This window comes from Perna viridis, chromosome 4 (genome assembly GCF_037379345.1).
Source record: "Perna viridis isolate PV_CMFRI_1.1 ecotype Kerala chromosome 4, ASM3737934v1, whole genome shotgun sequence".
NCBI classification, from domain to species: Eukaryota; Metazoa; Mollusca; class Bivalvia; order Mytilida; family Mytilidae; genus Perna; species Perna viridis.
The window spans coordinates 4,113,035-4,133,520 of record NC_142448.1 but is presented as its reverse complement, the minus strand read 5'-3'; the positions used below and the strand labels follow the sequence as shown (position 1 = coordinate 4,133,520).

At 32.6% G+C, this 20,486-nt stretch overlaps 1 protein-coding gene across 1 annotated transcript in view; it reads left to right on the top strand.

The window, feature by feature from the left end:
• LOC148618495 (serine/threonine-protein kinase SMG1-like) overlaps positions 1 to 20,486 on the top strand; it is a 110,034-nt gene that overhangs the window by 85,089 nt on the left and 4,459 nt on the right. Inside the window, exons 49-71 of the mRNA XM_088577510.1 lie at positions 538 to 812; positions 1,233 to 1,406; positions 3,688 to 3,787; positions 4,173 to 4,313; positions 5,044 to 5,148; positions 6,126 to 6,211; positions 7,755 to 7,890; positions 8,215 to 8,308; positions 9,164 to 9,262; positions 9,568 to 9,761; positions 10,038 to 10,223; positions 10,401 to 10,631; positions 11,577 to 11,694; positions 12,397 to 12,479; positions 12,734 to 12,984; positions 13,149 to 13,314; positions 13,654 to 13,830; positions 16,851 to 16,975; positions 17,545 to 17,623; positions 17,962 to 18,084; positions 18,324 to 18,422; positions 18,701 to 18,888; positions 20,263 to 20,351. Coding sequence (XP_088433636.1) covers positions 538 to 812; positions 1,233 to 1,406; positions 3,688 to 3,787; positions 4,173 to 4,313; positions 5,044 to 5,148; positions 6,126 to 6,211; positions 7,755 to 7,890; positions 8,215 to 8,308; positions 9,164 to 9,262; positions 9,568 to 9,761; positions 10,038 to 10,223; positions 10,401 to 10,631; positions 11,577 to 11,694; positions 12,397 to 12,479; positions 12,734 to 12,984; positions 13,149 to 13,314; positions 13,654 to 13,830; positions 16,851 to 16,975; positions 17,545 to 17,623; positions 17,962 to 18,084; positions 18,324 to 18,422; positions 18,701 to 18,888; positions 20,263 to 20,351 — 3,319 coding nt within the window. The remainder of the gene's footprint in view (positions 1 to 537; positions 813 to 1,232; positions 1,407 to 3,687; positions 3,788 to 4,172; positions 4,314 to 5,043; positions 5,149 to 6,125; positions 6,212 to 7,754; positions 7,891 to 8,214; positions 8,309 to 9,163; positions 9,263 to 9,567; positions 9,762 to 10,037; positions 10,224 to 10,400; positions 10,632 to 11,576; positions 11,695 to 12,396; positions 12,480 to 12,733; positions 12,985 to 13,148; positions 13,315 to 13,653; positions 13,831 to 16,850; positions 16,976 to 17,544; positions 17,624 to 17,961; positions 18,085 to 18,323; positions 18,423 to 18,700; positions 18,889 to 20,262; positions 20,352 to 20,486) is intronic.

Sequence of the window (20,486 nt, the reverse complement as noted above, 5' to 3'; positions counted from 1 at the left end):
TTAACATCTCTTCATTCAAGATCAGCTTACTTAAACGGCCAAAGTTAACATCTCTTCATTCAAGATCAGATACTCAAACGGCCAAAGTTAACATCTCTTCATTCAAGATCAGCTTACTCAAACGGCCAAAGTTAACATCTCTTCATTCAAGATCAGCTTACTCAAACGGCCAAAGTTAACATCTCTTCATTCAAGATCAGCTTACTCAAACGACCAAAGTTAACATCTCTTCATTCAAGATCAGCTAACTCAAACGACCAAAGTTAACATCTCTTCATTCAAGATCAGTTTACTCAAACAGCCAAAGTTAACATCTCTTCATTCAAGATCAGTTTACTCAAACAGCCAAAGTTAACATCTCTTCATTCAAGATCAGCTTACTCAAACAGCCAAAGTTAACATCTCTTCATTCAAGATCAGCTTACTTAAACAACCAAAGTTAACATCTCTTCATTCATTTATTTGCAGAGTTTTCCATGAGGTGTTGTTTTAACTATTTAGAAAACTCAATTAAATGGTTTTTTTTTTATTTTCCAGGGTACATTTAGAATTGCCAGTGAGCATGTAATCAAGACAATGAGAAAAGGACGAGAGACATTGCTAACTCTGTTAGAGGCATTTGTTTATGACCCTTTAGTCGATTGGACAACTGGTAATGAGGCAGGATATACAGGAGCATTCTATGGTGGAGGAACAGCTGTCCCAAATACAGGGGAGATAAGACAGAGTAAACGGGATATGGAAAGGGAGATAACTATCAGTATGTTTTCTATCAGGATGGCTGAGATGAAGTCGGCATGGAGTAAAAACAGGTTGGTATGTCAGTTGTGTAAGGGAGATATTTTAATCATGTTTTCTATCAGGATGACTGAGATAAAGTCATCTTGGAGTAAAAACATGTTAGGATGTCTGTAGTGAAAGGGGGGATAATTATCTGTCGGTTTTATATCAGGATGGCCTAGATGAAATCAGCTTGTAGTAAAAACAGGTTAGTATGTAGTGTAAGGGGGGATAATTATCTGTCTGTTTTCTATCAGGATGGCTGAGATAAAGTCAGCTTGTAGTAAAAACAGGTTAGTATGTCTGTAGTGTAAGAGATAGATGTTACCCATTGTACTGTAGACAGAGGGGGGTACATAGTTTTAAAATCTTTTATATTGTCAAGAAATATAAACTTTCTAAAAGTTGTTCTGTTTGTTCATCTATTTTTTATTTTTTTTTATCTTGTACAGGGATGATGTATCCAAGTCTCTTCCTAAGCTAAAGGACCAAATTGAGGGTTGGCTGGGTGTAGCTGAATCTTACTTCTCACAACTGACCAGTATCCACAACCTGAAGGACCTCAAGTCATTGATAACTGATGCCCTAACTGATACAGACCATCCTCTCTATTCCATCAAGGAGAGGTCAGTACTTTTATCTTGTAATTGACATTAAATCACTCATCAGTAATGCCCTCTTTAAAACAGACCTGGCTTTCTAATCAGTGAAGGGGAGGTCATGATCAGTAACTTATATCTTATTATTGATGTCAAATCACTTGTAAATGATGCCCTCTTTGATACAGACCCTCAGCTCTACTCTATCAAGGAGGCGGTCAGTACTTATTTATTTTATGACATCAAATCACTTATTGCAGCCCATACTGACCATTTTCTCTGCTGTCAAGTTGAAGTCAGAATCGTTATTCAAAACATTTTACATGCAATGTCACATTCACCTTTTTTTTCCCTTTAAAGGAGATGTGACACAAAAAATTATTTGTTTAATTTTTTGTTTTATTTGATTTATTACACCTAATATATTTATACAATCAAAACACCCCTTGTAGTCACTTACGTCATTTAATTGAAGATTAATTGATTCAAAATTGACAATGACTCAAGCCATACGAATTTTAATTGGCCAATATTGAAAGTTTTGGTTTGTTAGGGAGTATATACTTTAGTTGTATCAATTTAAACCACCTCAAGAAGAAAATGATAAACAATGTCAGAAATATTTAACTATTACATGTATGAAGACTAGACTATCCACAGTGAGACGACACCAATTCTCTTCGAAGATTACATACAAATATTTTATTATGTTCTGTCATGTACGAATGAACTTTTTACATAAAGTAAATTAAATTCATGCTCTAAGATTTAAACTGTTCCGATCTCGATCTTCAATGAAAATATTGATTTCACCCCTTTTTTTATGGAATGTTACTCCTGAAAAGTGTACCAGTACTAGGAAGTGTAATATGAAGTCCCTGCAAGTACAGAGGATAATACGAACATGTTTATTTTTCATTGGTTTTTGATAATTTTATTTGATAACCCAAGAGGGTTTCATGCTAAAGTTTCCTCGTGTTCTAAATCTTTTTTGCTAAAAGTAAATATTTAAACTGACCTATAAAAGATTTTGTCCATAGCAGAACTCACCTAGGATCACCTATTATATACTGTGTATTGTGTCAAATTCTCCATGTAAATTGTTTTATTTCAAACTGTGTAAGACAACAGAAATTCAATTTTTTTCAATTATATCGAAGTTATACACCTGTGTCAACACCTGTGTCACGGGTTGCCCAACCATGTAAAGATAAAAGAATTTGGTCGTAATTAAGTCTACCAGGCTTGTTTATTAATATACCTCTCCGGCAAAGATTGAACGATACACAGAGTGTCACTATTTTAGTTGTACCCTCCTGTTCAAGTCCTAAAAATAGTATCCAAAGTAGTTGTGTATTCGCCACACGGGAACGTATGCCTAACAAAAATAAAAAGCTGACAGAAAACGAGAAGAACTTTAGTTTTCTTACTTTCTAAACACGATTATTGCACCCATACACAGATCAGTGGACCACTCTGCATCATATAGGCAGTTTTTTTCCGAAGATTTATTCATTTTTTTTGGCACGTGTATACATTTTCAACGTACCCAAATAGAGATTGAGAACCAGTGACGTAGCACTTCCATATATGATGATTGAGTGTTACTTTCAGTTTTCATCTATGCATATTAATTAGGTTGTCATGAAAACACAAATAAATCATTCAAACTTTAATTAGTGCTAACCTGATGTCACACTCATATCTAAACATACTTTAGTTTTCATAAATATAAATGTTTATAAATGGATATATATTTGAAATTGGAACATACATAAAATGGTTTATTCTGACCCATAATTTGTCATCTGTTAAGTGAATTTGCATTTGTTAATAATAGATCACAGCTAGCACTTATCTGTTCCAGTAGTAGGTCTTGCATCCATGTTTTTGTTTCATTTTTTTGTACTTCTCGCAAGTTCATTTTTCACCAACTGAAGTCAACATAACTCAAAATAAGTCAGGAATCAATGTTACATTTAGAAGCGCTGGTGTTCTAGACAAACCTGCACACTGTTGAACTCACAGCAGTCTACAAATGATCCATTTTTGCAAGGCTATGGTGACTCAGGGGGTGGCAGGAATATTAAGGTGTGAGTTAAGGGACCTCTTTAAATGATTTAACTTGATTAACTTTTTGTTCTGCTGGACGATTTCTAGTTTTCCAGGTGAGACATTCAGGCTCATGAGAGCCTGAAGTTTTTTTATTATTTTCATCTTAGAATTATGGGACTTTTAAGAAAGAGGAATATGTAGTGTTTCATAAATGCATCAGTTTATTGACTATATAAGACACTACGGTTTGTAGATATGAAGATTATGCTGTTGTGAAGACAACTAGAGATAGTGTACAGGATGTTATTCAGGAGAAGATTAATGAGTTTAGTCATTGGCAGAAGTTACATAAGGTCAGTGGAGGCTCAAACTATTGTCTCCTCATATCATATATAAATGGATTTGAACAAGTTTCCTTAATTCTCTTGAGTGGATTGATTTTAACTATATGGTTGTCCACACTATCTGAGATCTTTGATAACAACAACATCTAAGAATTTAAAGTTTTAATAACTTTTTAACTTCTAAACTGAGGAATTTATTATGTTATTTATGTATTTTGTACTTGTGTGAACTCTAGTGTTATGATCTATTGCATATTTTAAACATAAGATTCTTTTACTGCAAAAGTATCTGACTTATACTAAGAATTATCGGTAGATTACATTGGAAATATAAGTAGTTTTGTAGCATGTTATCCTGTAAATGGTGTTATAACTTATGTAATGATCATTTTAGCATGTGATAGAGAGAATACAGGGATCATCTTTCCAGAAAATGTGTGTTGAGTTTGCCACTAATCTAAACATTGGACCTCCTAGCTTTGCTGCAGCTACAGAATTTCTACAAGGAGCAGGTCAAAGTCAAATTGTACAGCAGGTAAGTTTCTACAGGGAGAAGGTCAAAAGCAATTTGTACAGCATGTAATTTTCTACAAATTGCAGATCAAAGTGCAATTGTACAGCATGTAATTTTCTACAAATGGCAGGTCAAAGTGTAATTGTACAGCAAGTAATTTTATACAAGGTGCAGATCAAAGTGTAATTGTACAGCAGGTAATTTTCTACGAATTGCAGGTCAAAGTGTAATTGTACAGCAGGTAATTTTCTACGAATTGCAGGTCAAAGTGTAATTGTACAGCAGGTAATTTTCTGCAAATTGCAGGTCAAAGTGTAATTGTACAACTGGTATTTTCTACAAATTGCAGGTCAGTCAAGTTTTACAGTAGGTAATTTCATACCTGTTAGTGATTCTTGGTGTCATTCTATTTTTAGACATGTAACATGTTTTCTTCTACAAACAATTATCACTGAAACTTATTCATGTTATTAGTTAGCACCAAAATTGAGCCAGTGGTCCAATATTTAGATAAAAGCTGAAATCTGTTAAACAAATTTTCTCTGTTTCAACATAGAAAGGAATAAAATTATTATCTCATTCTATAAAAAAAACAAATTATGAATATCAAATGCATACTAAAATTAGTGTGTGCTTTAGAATTTTTAACTAGTAAAATGTCTTGTATCCTTTATTATCTCTGTTTTGGTTCTCTGTTTTACTGTGATATGTAAAGTATGTTGGTTTCTAATGATTATATTTGTTGTTGCAGTGTGAACAATTAGAAGCAGAGATGTCAAGTTACCTGACCCTTCAGAGGTCTAATCTACACCATTCTTTAGAAGTTCTACATACATATGCTACAATAGTCTCTCAGGTAATATACTCCACTAATTTACAATAGTCTCTCTTGTAATCTACTCCACTATTTTACAATAGTCTCTCTTGTAATCTACTCCACTATTTTATAATAGTCTCTCTTGTAATCTACTCCACTATTTTACAATAGTCTCTCTTGTAATCTACTCCGCTATTTTACAGTAGTCTCTCAGATAATCTACTCCACTATTTTATAATAGTCTCTCTTATAATCTACTCCACTATTTTACAGTAGTCTCTCAGGTAATCTACTCCACTATTTTACAATAGTCTCTCTTGTAATCTACTCCACTATTTTACAGTAGTCTCTCAGGTAATCTACTCCACTATTTATAGTCTCTCAGGTAATCTACTCCACTATGTATAGTCTCTCAGGTAATCTACTCCACTATGTATAGTCTCTCAGGTAATCTACTCCACTATTTATAGTCTCTCAGGTAATCTACTCCACTATTTTACAATAGTCTCTCTTGTAATCTACTCCACTATTTATAGTCTCTCAGGTAATCTACTCCACTATTTTACAGTAGTCTCTCTTGTAATCTACTCCACTATGTATAGTCTCTCAGGTAATCTACTCCACTATTTTAGAAAGTTTTACATTCATTTGCTTTTATTGTTTTTGAGATGTTCTGTGTTGTTTTGTTTCTAGGTTTAAATATATTTTTTAAAACCAGCATTTCTTACTGAGGTAACCTCATTTGGGGTATCTCCACATAATAAAATAAATAATGAATAAAACATGAACATTTGTCTCCCCAGGATTGTGTTTTGGTTACATTTCATGCAGCGAAGAATAGTGTGTAGCTTATTAAATTTTACCCACTTTAAAAAGTAATACTTAACTTTAAACTCACTATGGGCTGAGGACATGTAGCAATCTTGTTTAACTTACAATGACCCAACCTTTGATATTTAATATTTAACATTTACAATTTGCCTATTGAAACAAAATAATGTGATATTTGTTTACAGTTTGGTGGAAGTTTTGCAGACCAGAACAGAACCTATCACTATTTGTGTTTCCTCCAGGAAATAGTTTGTGATTTTACATCAGAAAGGTACAAAATAGCTGTGATATGTTAGTTATCTTATATACCTGTTGGTTCTTGGTTAGCTTTGATACAAAACTTTTAAAATGTGTTTCTTATGTAAATGTAGATTCTGTTTGTGAGTACTTTTTGTACTGAGAATTTATGTTACACTTCTCAATAATTTGTTGATACATATAGTATGAAATTAAATTTAGTTTTTAGCTGACCTGGCCTGACAGGCCATTTGGGCTAATACCGCCATCCTCTTTGTTGTTAACAATTTTTCAAAATTCTTCTCCTCTTACACTACTGGACCAAGTAGAACTGAACTTGGTGTGATTGTTCCTTGTGGTATTCTGCTTAGAACTGATATGGTAATTTTTGATGCATTGAAAATATGACTGCCGTTACTAAAGAAGAGCAAAGGGGGTCATACAGTTCAGTAGTTCTTCACATATATCTCCATAATCATTTAAGTAAAGCCAAATTATGACATGGGGGTATAAGTTTTCAGCATGATGAGATCTATCTGTAGTCGAATTTTTGTGTAAATCTTTTAAGCCATGTTGGAGTTATTGCCCATTTTTTGACAATATTTTGCTATTTATAATATTATTTTAAAAAATCTTCTTCTTAAAATCTACTTGATAGAAGTCAACAAAAGTTGGTATGATTGTTGCTTTGGGTGTCCTTCACAAAATGACTTTTGAGATTTTTTATCTGTGGAAAAACATGGTCTCTGTAACTAAAGATTAAGCACAGGAGTCAAACAGTTTCACATAATTTTTTTCCAAACTGTTAGGTTTAGACAAATTCTGACACAGGTTAAAGTGTTCAGTATGATGAGATCTTTGTGTAATTTTTTTTCAAATCTGTGTAGCCATGTAGGAGTTTTAAAAAATTCCTCCTTAGAAAACTGCTGAACAGAATTCAGTGAAAGCTGAGGTCTCACTATCCACTTCTAACGTTTCCATTACTTTACATGTTAAACAAGTAATTTTCAAATTTTCACTGTGAATTCCTAAGACAAATGACATCTTAAAGTTGCATACCATTGCAAAGCTTGGAAAATAAGGCTTCCAAAATCATTATGTTAATGGTACGATGAAAGTAGAAATTCTTCACAATATTTACATGAATAAATAATGCTGAAAATCCACATTTTTACCTTTTCTGCTGACTGACAGCATGGAGACAAATTATTCATACATGTAAACAATATTCACACACTTTTGTAGTAAATTACAAATATGATTTTAAGCTACACATTCTTAGCTTTATTTTGACTACTTTTTAATCAGAATACATGTTTTTGGTACTACTTAGGGGGATGGCCATTTGACCTTGAAGTGGTTAGTAAGACCTGATATGATTGTTCCTTAGGTATGAGTATTAGGAATTTTTATCCAAGAAAAAACATGGCCATTTTTATGAATGTTGTTTATCAGTCAAGATGAGCGATTCAGGCTTTTTAGAGCCTCTAGTTTAAATTTAACCTAAAATATTGAATGTTATTTTATGTATTTTAAATTCACATAATATTTAAGGTATTTTTTCTCTTCATTTATAGATGCCATGCTGTGGTAAATCAGTTCCATGAACTGTATGGAAACCCAAGTGTGTCTCCAATCAAAGCTCAACTCATCCTTAACACTGAGGTCAAACTACAGAGCATCATAGCAGATGTCAATGGACGTCTTATTAAGGTCTCAAAACCATTTGTTTGGTTTTTCCTTTTTTCTTCAATTGTATTAGATATATACCATTGCAGTTCCTCTGTTTGATAAAGACTTTCCCAGTCGAGTTGTATAATACAGATATTAAGATGTTTTTATTAGTAAATGTCATGCTTTAGTGTTGAGTGCTAGAGCATCTTTTTCTTTAATGTCAGAATGTTTTTTTTAGGCTTCAAATCATAAAAAGATGGGAGATACATGTTTTTATTTTTACAATACTTTACAATATAAACGAGATAAACATGTTTTTATCAGTTCTATACCTGCTCCTAATGATACATATTAATTGATCAGTTGTTGGAGAGAAGGAAGCAGGATCCTGCAGAGCTACAGATATTGGAACTACAGATAAATGAGAATGACAAAGCAATACAGATATTTGTTCAGGGTAATTGATTTCTAACATGTCTTATTATGCATTTCATACTTTTCAAATGCTATTCTTTTAAGTGACTTGCTATGGTATACTTTTTCAATCTTTTCTAAACAAAAAGTCAGAAAGCTTGATGTGAAATTAATTGGACTAGACAGACAGAAAATGAATAGTGTAGATATTTATGAGATGTAGTATAGCCCTGCAGAAGGTATATAGTGACAATGCTGTTTGTCCCCAGTTCAAAACTCTTCTGCTGAATTGAATTAAATAAAATTTTTTACACATTGTGTATCACATGATGCCATTGTGTACCTCTGATTTTTTTCTTAATCTGAATGACTTGAGGTTTCCTGATAAAAAACATGGACTTTGCCATAGGATGGTCAATGTGGGACTTTCTTCTAATCCACAACTTCTCAAAAACGGCTAAACAGATGAAACTTCAACATATTTTAATCTAATGATGCCATCGTGCACTTTTTATTTCAGTTTTTCATCTGAATGACTTGAAGGGTTTCCTAATGTAAAACATGGACTTCGACAACTAAGGGCGAACCATCTTCTATTCCCCAACTCTTCTAAATCAGTAAATAGAACTCATGAAACTTTCACTCATTTCCTAATTAAATGATTTTGGGATTTCCTTTATGGTTTCTTTAAAAGAGAAGTGATATCAACAAGTGAACTACTCTCACAGTTTTTTTCTAATTTGATGATAGGTTTTGTTGTTTCACAGCCATTTATGATTACAACTTCTATTTACATTATGGCAAAGTTGTGGTCTGAAGTTTAAAGATTCAGTCGTAAGCCTGATCAATAAAGGATTGCTTTTTCAATATATCACAGTAAATGTTTATAATATTACAGAGAATGGTGTATGTGGTGTTACCAGTTTAACAGCATGGATCATTTCAGCTCTATGTTCTCTGAACAAACGATATAGTCAGATGGAGGCTGCAGCAGCAGGTAAGGGAGATAACACTTTTTTTTTCTTTTTTTTTTTCAATTTGTGTCTTGTGATTTAAATCAATTTGTTTAAAGGAATAAAAAAGCAAAAAAAATGTTCATAGAAGCTTTTTCTCTTATTTCTTGACTGTTTCTCCTTTAACAGGTTATTTATCTTGCTGTTTAATCATTTGTTGCTTGAATTATGAAAGAAGATAACATAAATAGTGTGAATTCACTGGAACACTTCATGGAACCACAAAAATAGATACCCATGTTAACAGTGGTATTACAGCTCTTCTGACTTAAAATATAATCAATTGTAGGTGCAGGAGACAGATTGATGGACTTGACATCACGTGATGGTGATTGGTTTCTAGATGAGCTGTGTAGTATGAGCAGTAATGTGATACATTTCATTGACACACTGAAAACAAACACCTTGGTTCAAGAATTACTTCATTTCACCTCCCTCCACAGAGCACTCATGGCTACACACAATGTCTATATAGCTCTTCAGGTAAATTACCATTTGTTATTAACCAGTCATTTAAGGATTTTGATCTTTGTTATACATGTGGATTTATTAAATTGTTCTTTAATAAAAAAAAAAAAAGAGATTTTTTACATTTATGATCACCAAAGTGGTGATCAATACACACCTAAATAGATTTTTTGATTTTTTTTCTAATGTTTGAAACTACAATAATGCTATGATTGATTGATTTGATCTAGATGATAAACTTCAACATATTTATGCTTGCAAGTGAATTATACAATCTTTTATGTTTTGTAGGAACTGAATGTAAATTTTCGTTCCATCATCCTTCCTGAGGCGCTTAAAGCGATCCAAGCACAGGAACCAACGGTGTGTCATGCTCTAGAAGAGGTAGAAAAACTGTTCTCTGACATGACACATCCACTTGACACCATTGTAACACAGTTAGAGGTTTTACACAGGAATGCTATCATGGGAATTGAGGTAAGGGGAGATAAACCATGCTACATTATACCTATTACTTGGTGATACTTCAACATGTCTTACAAATTTTGACATATATACTTATAAAAGTTATCAGATTATAATTAGATATGAATGTAGCTTGAGAGAAAGCATTCTGTATTTTGACTTTTGATTTAAGTTTTGAATCTGTTTCAGAATGAGAATCTGGAGATGATGACTGTAGTAAAGAGAATGCAGTTACAGTTCCAGGAGATGTTACAAGGATCAGGGGAGTTAACTCCAGGACAGATGTTACTGATGGGATTTAATGGTCTGTTTACCAGGCTTGAAGATGAGTTTACTGATTTGATGGAAGCCATAGATGACCTTCGGGTACCAGATGTATGGAGGAAAGTAGATGCTGTCAGAGAGGGCAAGTCTATGCAAGTAGGTGATGTTTTTTTAATTGGTTTTTCTTCAAATATTCAATATTATGAATAAAGTAATATGGAAAGACCTAATATTATACAGTGTTGTGTTAACCAAAATAGGTTGGCAATGTTTTTATCATCGTACAGTAAAATGCTTAAAATGTGGAATGATCAAATGTTTATTTCCCAAGAAAACAGTGATTATTTTAATTTGGTTTTTCCAACTTATAATTCAAAACATTTGCAATGACTTATTTGGAAGAATGACTAGAAGTTAGCAACCAAGGGCCATATCAGCTTCCATTGAGTAAAGCAAAACATATGCAAAAACTTCATTTTTGAACTTATTCAGAATTGTTTGTCATGCACATAATTGTTTTCAATAAACAAAAGGCTAGAATCTTTGGAGAAACTGCTAACCTGAAATCACTGAATTAAGATACATTAGGCAGTGGTCAGAATGACATAACCAAAATTTAAGTTGCTCTCAATTTCACAAGAAACAAGAAAATTCAGTTTTTGCATATCAGTAATACATTGTCTATAATATGTACACAGAATATTTTACTTTTTATGTTTATGTGAATAAAAGAGTTGAAAAACTTAAAACAAAGAGTGTTTGATTTCTCATGCCAATTTAAATTCAGGTATCTACCAAATGCTAAGTGAGACATAGAGAAATAACAAATTACTTATACATTAATACTAATCAGAAAGAACATTCCTTGATGTATTTATTTCAGAACATATGGGCGTTGTTTTGCATTCCTATTAGCATACACACTGTTTTCATAAGACCATGTCATCGAATCTATTGATTGCAGCCTTTTTTGGGCTTATATTATGTATTTAATTTCTTGTTTGTTGACTTCAACCCCAATTTATTGCTGTGGTCCCTCTACAAAGTTGTTTTGGCAAACATGAACCTGTGACAAATTTTGAGTTTGTGTATTTTTTGTAGTTATCATCGTTTACTGCTAACACCAGGGGATATCTGTCCTGCTTGTTCTTTATCAAGAGACTACAGACCATGCAGATGTTCTTCCATATGTGTACACAGTTTGCTGCTAATCTACAAGGTATTAGTTGCTATTATTGTTGAGTTAAAACCCTGAAGTTCATTTCTTCTCAGTACATATTTTTGGAATGATTGCACAAGATCACATACATGTAATATATACTATACTTCCTTGTAACTATAAATAATAGTTGTAAGTACATCAATTAAACTAAATGATAATATCACAGATTCCATACTAGTTTAAATATCGTACATGATGGTGAAAGAGGATTTTATATTTATCCATTCATATATCCACATATCATATAAATATAATTTCAACAAATTTGATTTTTTTTATAAAACTGTAAAGAAAGGTTAGGCAACATATGTAGATTTTATGGCTTCACAACTCATAAATGCAGCTGCTTCTATTTTAATGCAATTTTGTAGGAAGATTAGGCAACATTTCTAGATGTGCTTGAATAAAGATAAGATTCATAGAAAGGGAATTGCATGTTCTCATCCTGTAATGCAACTCTTCCTCAACTGTTCAACACATTTTGGTGAAACTTTAGAGGCATAACATGTAGATGTCCATGAAGTAAGATAATTATGATTGGATCTCTGCTAGGTTAAGGGTTATATACATGTATGATCATACTTCACATGAAGTGAGGGATATCCATTCGTGAACTTGTTTTTTTATTACTTTTTTTATATGACTATTGTGGATATTGATTTGTAAGAATTTGATCATTGTATAAGAATGTATTTTTAGGTCTTGATGGAGGAAACTGTTATGATGACGACCAATTGACCAGACCTGTGAAAAGATTTATAGCTGAATATGTTAGGAAACAGGTATGACATTCAGTTTAAATCTGTAAATATATATATTTATATTTTCTACATAGAAATAATTCAATTTCTTCAAATTACTTCCATTTTGGTCAGAATCTTATGTTTTGTCAAAAAAATTAATCACAGTAAAATTCAGAGCTGTATCAAGTTTGAACTTGCTCCAACTGTTACAGTTTCAAACTCTGCAGTCCTATTAAGTTATGGCCTGCAAAGCATTTTATAGTGTGAAGCCAATAATTTTTATATCTTTACAGGTAATAGGTTTTCCATCTCAGATACTTGGTTACATGTTATGTGTATTTGTCAATGCCTTGGGTGTAGATGTTACTGCTGAGATAGAAACCAAGGATGTGGGAGCTGAGTCTAAAGTTCCTTTGGAGGATCTACGGAAGAAGGCAGTGGATGTTTGTCTGCGGAATGGACAGTTCCAACATATGCACTTTACACAAGCCAGTACCTTGTCTACATCTTTAGATACTGCATGGAGGAGACATGATCTAGCTAGGTACAAAATAGCTGATATACTTGTAGTATTTAGAAGTACAGATCAATTGTATTCTTTATTGGACACAGAAGAGTCAACAAATGTTATATAGAATTTTTTTAAAATTACTGATGACTCAATGAAGATCTTTTAGAAGCTGTTCTACATGTTTTTAATGTTTTTAGGCGCCTAGATTCAAACATGGAGCTTATGAAGTCAACATTACACAGAGCCCAGTTACAGCTAGCAAGACTTCAGTGGTTACATGAGGATGTGTTTGTACAGTCAGGACGTCACCTTAACCAGATGGGTATGCAGAACAGATCTACCATTATGTCAGAGATGAGGAAGGTATGTTTTGTTCTGGTAAAGGGGTAGAATTCAGATGTGTGGAAATTTTAGATATCAAGTGTTATTATTATAAGTTGGAAGTAAAAACAATGAGAAGAAGAATTGTACAATATATATATTTATGTATATATATTTTCTTCTCCTTGTTTAAAATTTGTTGTCTAATGAAACAGTGATTTGAATTTAATCTCCGTTAAATTATATTTTTTCTATATGGTTGAAAATTGTAGCATTGGTAAAAAATCAATATGAAACTAAATACATTGAAGAGTTATATTGTATTGTATAAGTTATATTGTATTGTGTTTTCTGAGACGTATTAACTTTGTATTTATACAGAGTATGCAGAGTTTGTTGAGTCAGGAGACTGGTTTGGCTAATTGTCAGAATCATTACACCCAGCTAGAGAGTAGCATTATACAGAGACTTAAGTGGGCAGCAGGGGCAAATCCATCACTGAATCTTGTTCTTACTCAATTTGAGGATTGTAGTTCCTACAGAAAACATGTCTTTGAGGTTGGTTATACTGTAATCGCTTTCTTGACTGGTGTGAGACTAATTTTTCTTGTCTCTAGAGATTCATGTTCTCAGGCATTAATTGGCCAAAATAGAAAGGGGTGATTAATTGTTGTGTGATTGTATTGCATTGTCTTTAAAATCTCATTGGTTGAGAGGGATGTTGTGACGTTTTTAACGTTGTTCTACCATAACAACTGTTGACATCATAGACCAACGATTCCTAGAATTTCCACCATTACACAGACGCGGAATGAGAATTAAGTTTAGAAAAATTAAAGGAAACAGATTATATATCTCCCAAACAGGTCTAGTTTCAACTAAGAATCAATATTAACATTTTATGTGTTGTTCCATGTTTGATGACCTAAGTATGTGGTCTTACAAAAAATTAACTCCAGATATCCTTTTTCATATTTATTTGTCCACTGTATTTTAATTATGGATATCAGATCATATTTAGGGAATACCTGATTTAATTTTATCTGTACTTACCCCAACTGTTTTATGTTCCACCACTGCAATCATACCAAACTGCACTTTGTCTGTCTTTTCATTCATCTGTCCATATTTCTTGTAAAGCCCACTGCTTAACCCCTCAAGTTGTTTTGATGAATTATTTTTAGAAGGTTTGGCATCATGCGTAGAATTGTTTGAAAGAATAAGATTATTATTGGAGAACCTCAAATTGAGATTATCCAACTTAAGGGCTGGCATCTTGTGAGGGCAACTCCTCCTTAACCACTCAAGGAATTTTTATGAAATTTTATAGTATATGGCATATACTTTTTATGAAATTGCTCAGAGTTTGTCAAGTTTTATTATTTTTAATCTTCCGGATCAAAAGAACTTATGTCACCAGTCGATGCCTGGAAAATTCCTTCTATTTCTGAACTTTATATGAAAATATAGTTCAAATGTAATTCCTTTTGTATCATTCAATACCTCTTTTATAACCTGTAAATATATTTTCGGCAATTTCTGCAAAATAAAATTAGTAACTAGGTTTCAAATAAACTGAAGATTATAGGGACTGCAATTTGGTCTGGAAAAATATTTAGTAAAAAAATTTAGTTTGTTGTAATGTGTCAAGAAACATCAAATGTGATAAGCATGTTCCATCTCACACACGTACCAGTCAAAATCTTCATACTATCATTAATAAACAGGAAGTGAAGAGTGTATTGATTTAACCAAGCAAAATTGGTGGGAAAATTCAAATTGTTTTAAAAAGTGTCCAGTTTCGGAAAAAATATTTGTTCATAAAGGTAATTATTTCTTAACCCATGTAGTGCTGTGCCTGTATTTATTGAGGCTTGGCCCTGCTTCCGCTTAATTGGTTCTTGCAGTGTTAATCTTAGTTTAGGAAGAGTATTCAAGGGAACCAAGGTTCTAGCAGATATCAAAAGAATGCAATCCAGGGACAAAGACCAAACATGGAAAATAGACATATATAACAAAGAACATTCAGTAACTAAAATAATACATGTAAATTAACAAAAGCAAATGAGCAACTCGTTCTCCGCTAAAAACTTGGAGTATGGACCAGGTGCACTGGTAGGGTAAGCCTTGTCTGCTTTTCTAGAAACACCTGCCAAGTTGCTCATAAAAAGTCAAGTCTGAGGTAGACTAAATAGTAAAGGAAAACTATGACACGATGAACAAATTAGTTTTAATGGTGCAGATGGGTACACTGTAATGATCCACGGGTTCATGACCATAAAACTTCTGTAGTGATGACTTCAATCTTGTAGCAACATAGCCCTGTTCCAGAAGCCTAACTGTAAGAAGTCTAGGGCGATACAAAAAGTCTGCGTAGTTTCATATCTGTTGTGATATGAAAACTCCATACGCAGGTGCTGAAGGGATGTTGCAACAGATGAAAGGAAAGTTGACAATTCTGAATGAAAAGTCATCAAGTTTGTCATAAAGTTTGGCTCTAAGTGTAGGTCAAAATATGTGGCTGACTTCACAGTGTCTGTAATATCCTTTATCTCAAGTTCTTTGGTGTAGATGCGGTGTATCAAATCCCCCAAACTAGGATTGTTTAACTATGGTATGTTGACTATATAGTGGAAACTCAGATTAAAGGATCTAGCTAAACAATGTTTAGGAAAGCACAATTTGTTTCCATTTGCAAGCAGCAGGACTGTGCTTAAAAATGATGCTTTCGTTTATAGAGTTTGTTAAAAAGTAATGACTTAAGAGCTGAAAAAAGATATTATGAGTTTCTGCTGCCCAAAAAAATGAGATTTTTGCCTCAAAACTGAATAAGAATAAGGTCTTTCACCACCATTACTATGTCGACCGCTTGTATTAACTACTTCCAGTTTAAGGCCAAATTTAGGCCAAAAATTAAAGAAATCCTTTAATTTTTCATACGAGTGAACCTTCAGGGGACTCCTGACCTCCCACTTGTGACTGTAACAAACCTATTTGGCTTCAGTGGCCTTCACAGGGTACAAGCTGTGAGATTAATGTGCTTTGGTTCCTGTCTTGCTCCTGTTGAGCCCCACATATAGCAAAAATTGACCGAAGATGAACAAATATGACCATGTTGGAGTAACAGACCCATTTTACCACATGGGCCCTGTATAATTATAGTGTAGGATAAATACTCGGTTAAAATGGTCCTAGTTTTCAATGTTAATGTAATCAACATTTGAACAAGTTTAAAAAATTTGGGAAAAAGGTGAAATTGAACAAATTTGTAAATTTGTGTGAAGTTGGATACTGTTTATTGATTATAGTTTATACTTCAGAAATCTGTAGGAAAAAAGTTCTAAATAGAATGAGAAACAAACATTTATGATTACAGTTTTATTTTACATCATGTAATGTTTGAAAGTTTGATCATGGTACAATTTTCACTAGAATCAAAAACCGCCAGTGCTAACAGCACTTTTATCACAAAAAAATGTCAACTGAATTCATGAATAATCTCTAAGCAGTAGACAGTATTTTTTGAATTTGTTTGTTTTTGTTTTTTCTTCAATTATATAAATAACTTACATCAACAGGAGGAGATGAAGTGTAGTACAGAGGTAGTGAATTTATGTCAGGGAATATTACATCTAGAGGCCCTCAGGACAAGAACTCCAGAGGCTGTAGGGTCTGATAATAACTTCCTCACACTTATCAATAGGTATGTATTCTAGAGGCCTTCAGAAAAATAACTCTGGAGGCTGTGGTTAGTTAATGTTGATTTTAGACTTTTGTCTAATAATTATGAAAACATACAAGTAATATTTTACCATTATTTTCAATTCTCTCACTAATTTCAAATCTGATCATATTAAGTACCATTCCTTGTAAGAATCAGGCAGTGGGTAGCATATCATTATTATCAGTTTGGTTATTTCTGGCTAAAATATATGTTATACATCTAGGAAAGAAACGAAAAGCTATTTATATCTATCCTGAAGCTTCCATGGCTAGGTACTTTTTGACTGCTTTAATATGTAAAGAAAAAGTGCAGGAAAATTTTTTTCCTGCTATTTTTCCATTTTGAATTTCTATTAAATTTGACCTACCAATTTGTTTGAAAGGCAAATTTAACAAACAATCTGATGGTTATTTTGGAGGTTATCATGTATAAATACTTGAGTAATGCAATAAAACTCCTGCAATTTCTTCCTTCATGTGCCACACCCTATAAACATTTTGCCGACTTCTTAGAGTAGCATTTCTTCTGATTCACTGTATATTTTATAGGTGTATAGAAAGCTGTGTAATTACTGAATCAACACACAGTACTGTAACAGATCTAGAAGTTCTTCTCATGAATACTAAGGTAAGAGTTCCTTTATAGAATATATTCATTAAACATGCCATTTAGGTTTATTGCAACAGGGAATTTTACCTCTCTTTGTGACTATAATTGTGCCATTATACCTATCTTTTGACCAATCTTTAGTACCGGTAGTATATCACTGTCTTATATTTTCATGGAACTTCCTTTCATTGTTTTAAATTTTCATTTCACTAATGATTTTTAGATACCATAAATAGTTGCATAATTAAAGTTTATTTTGAAAATTGAAATAGACACATGGTTATAAGTATAACTTTCTGATACATGTCTGGTAAAAGGTAAAGAGTCGATGTGACGATGAAGACATTATTTTTTAGCCTCCTGGGGAAAACCAAATCACACAGAGTTGGTTAGAAACATCCACTATAGATATTGCTGGAGAAATTGATAAAATAAACCAGGAGAAAAATGATTTAAAGAAGGAGATGGATATAGCTAAGGTTGGTAGTCTAGATAATTGTACTAAAATATAACACATTTATTTTACAAAACATGAAAAGTCAACATGAAAAGAAAAAATTGAAATATTTTTTTTTTATTTATGTTGCAAATAATAAGACTTGTTTAATTTGAGGGTTTGAAAACATTTTTTTTTTTCTGTTTGTCTCTCAAATATATATATTTATACATTTTATATTTTCATTTTATCAACAGTAAACTGATGATTAATTTATTTCAGGACGGAATCAAAACTGAAGTTTCTTCTATTAAGAACATCCTATCAACTCATCATAAACTGATGTCAGAAATTAGGACAGTCCTCAAGTCCATGTCCAAGGTACTTCTATCAACCTGTGATTTGTGAGATCCTTTTTATTGACTGATTTATTGGAATCTTCTAAAATATGAAAAAATACTGATCATTTTGAAAAGCTTATTATATATTTTGCAATTCAGGTAAAAGACAGAGATATACTTCACCTATATTTTCCAAGACTTACATATTGTGATATTACGTTCACCTGTCCTCTTCCTTCAAAGGAGTTTGTTATGTTGTCCAAGAACTTAGAACGGAATTGATTGTCAGTTTTCAATAGTTATGATTTGTTTCTATAGCAAGAAGAACAATCAATAGAAGAAGGTTACAGTACAGCTACTGTTGTCAGAGACTATCTCAATGTTTATAAAAACTTTTCTGAAAACTTTACTACTGCTTTAAAAATAGTAACATCAGAGGACATTTCAAAGGAAGGAATGGGAGAAGCAGTATCCATGGTGGAATCTCTCATAGATCAGATCACATTGTAAGTTATTTTAGAACAAATCAATCAAGTTATCATTTTTTGATTATTTATTTGTGTGTCAGCATATCTTGGAAGCACAGTCCTTCTAAACAGCTTGATGGAATCTTACTAGGCATCATATATAGATATGTAGAAGGGAAGATAATCGTTGTTTGATGCCTGCAATGTCAGATAATAGAGCTTACATGTTTCATTTATTAAAGCATTGAAAGTATTACTACTCCTAAACTGCTCAATACATTTTGATGAAATTTTATAGGAAAGTTGGGCATTGTGAAAAAAAGGTTATTATTGTTTGATGAAATTGATCTTTTTAGCTCACCTTGCCAAAGGCCATGTGAGCTATTGCCATCACTTGGCGTCCGTTATCGTCGTCTGTTAAAATTTTTAAAAAATCTTCTCCTCTGAAACTACTGAGCGGAATTATATGAAATATTGCACAGATATTTGTTAGGGTATCTTGCACATAAGTTGTGTTCAGATTTTTTATCTGTCCAAAAACGTGGCTGCCGTTATTAAAAATAGAACATAGGGGTCAGACAGTAGATTTTTGCACATAGCTCCAAAACCATTAAGTTAAGCCATATTCTGACGTAGGTAAAAGTGTTCAGCTTGATGTGATCTAACTGTGGTCAAATTTTCATTTTAATTTGTTAAGCCATGTTGAAGTTATTGTCCTTTTTCAATGTGTTTTGCTATTTTTAATGTTATTTCTTTCAAAATTCAAAAATCTTCTCCTCTGACACTACTTGACCAATTGGAACCAACTTGGTATGAATATTCCTTGGGGTATCTTGCACAAAAATTATGATTAGATTTTTGTTCTGTCTAAAAACATGGCAGCCTTTACTAAAAATAAAACATAGGGGTCGGACAGTAGTTTTTGCATAGATCTCCAAATCGTTAGGTTAAGGCATATTGTGACATGGGTTAAAGTGTTCAACATGATGAGATCTATATGTGGTCAAATTTTCATTTTAATCTGTGAAGCGATGTTGGTTATTACCCTTTTTCTACATTTATTTGCTATTTTTGTCCCCCCTGACGCATCATGAGGGGACGTGGAAATGATGGGCGTCTGTGTGTCCATCCGTCTGGGTTTTCTGCACTCTTTTTGTAATGCTTTTACCAAATGAGTTTGTTTTTTTCTATGTAGCCTTATTATGAAGAGTTACAGATCAAGTTTGACTTAAATGGTTAAATGATTTTTATGAAAGTTATTGCCCTTGGACTAAAAAATTTTCAGTGAATATAAAGTTGTCTACTTTTTTTTTCACAGGCTACATTGGAATGCTGTTCTTTTATTAATGATATTGTGTTGATAAAGCTGATAAATGATATTTTGGATGATACACATGTACAATATATTTGTAGGATATATGATGATTTAGTGAACTTGGCTCCACCATTACTACCAGAAGGTGATGGATTAGACCAATCTGGAGGACAAAATTTTACTGCAGGTAATGTCATTACAAACACCTTATATTTATTTTCATACTTTAGAAATGAAATCATATTCCTGTGTGTTTTGAGACACGCTTTTGGGGAGAAATTTGATTTTAGAAATTAAAGGCTGAATTTAATTTGTATACTTT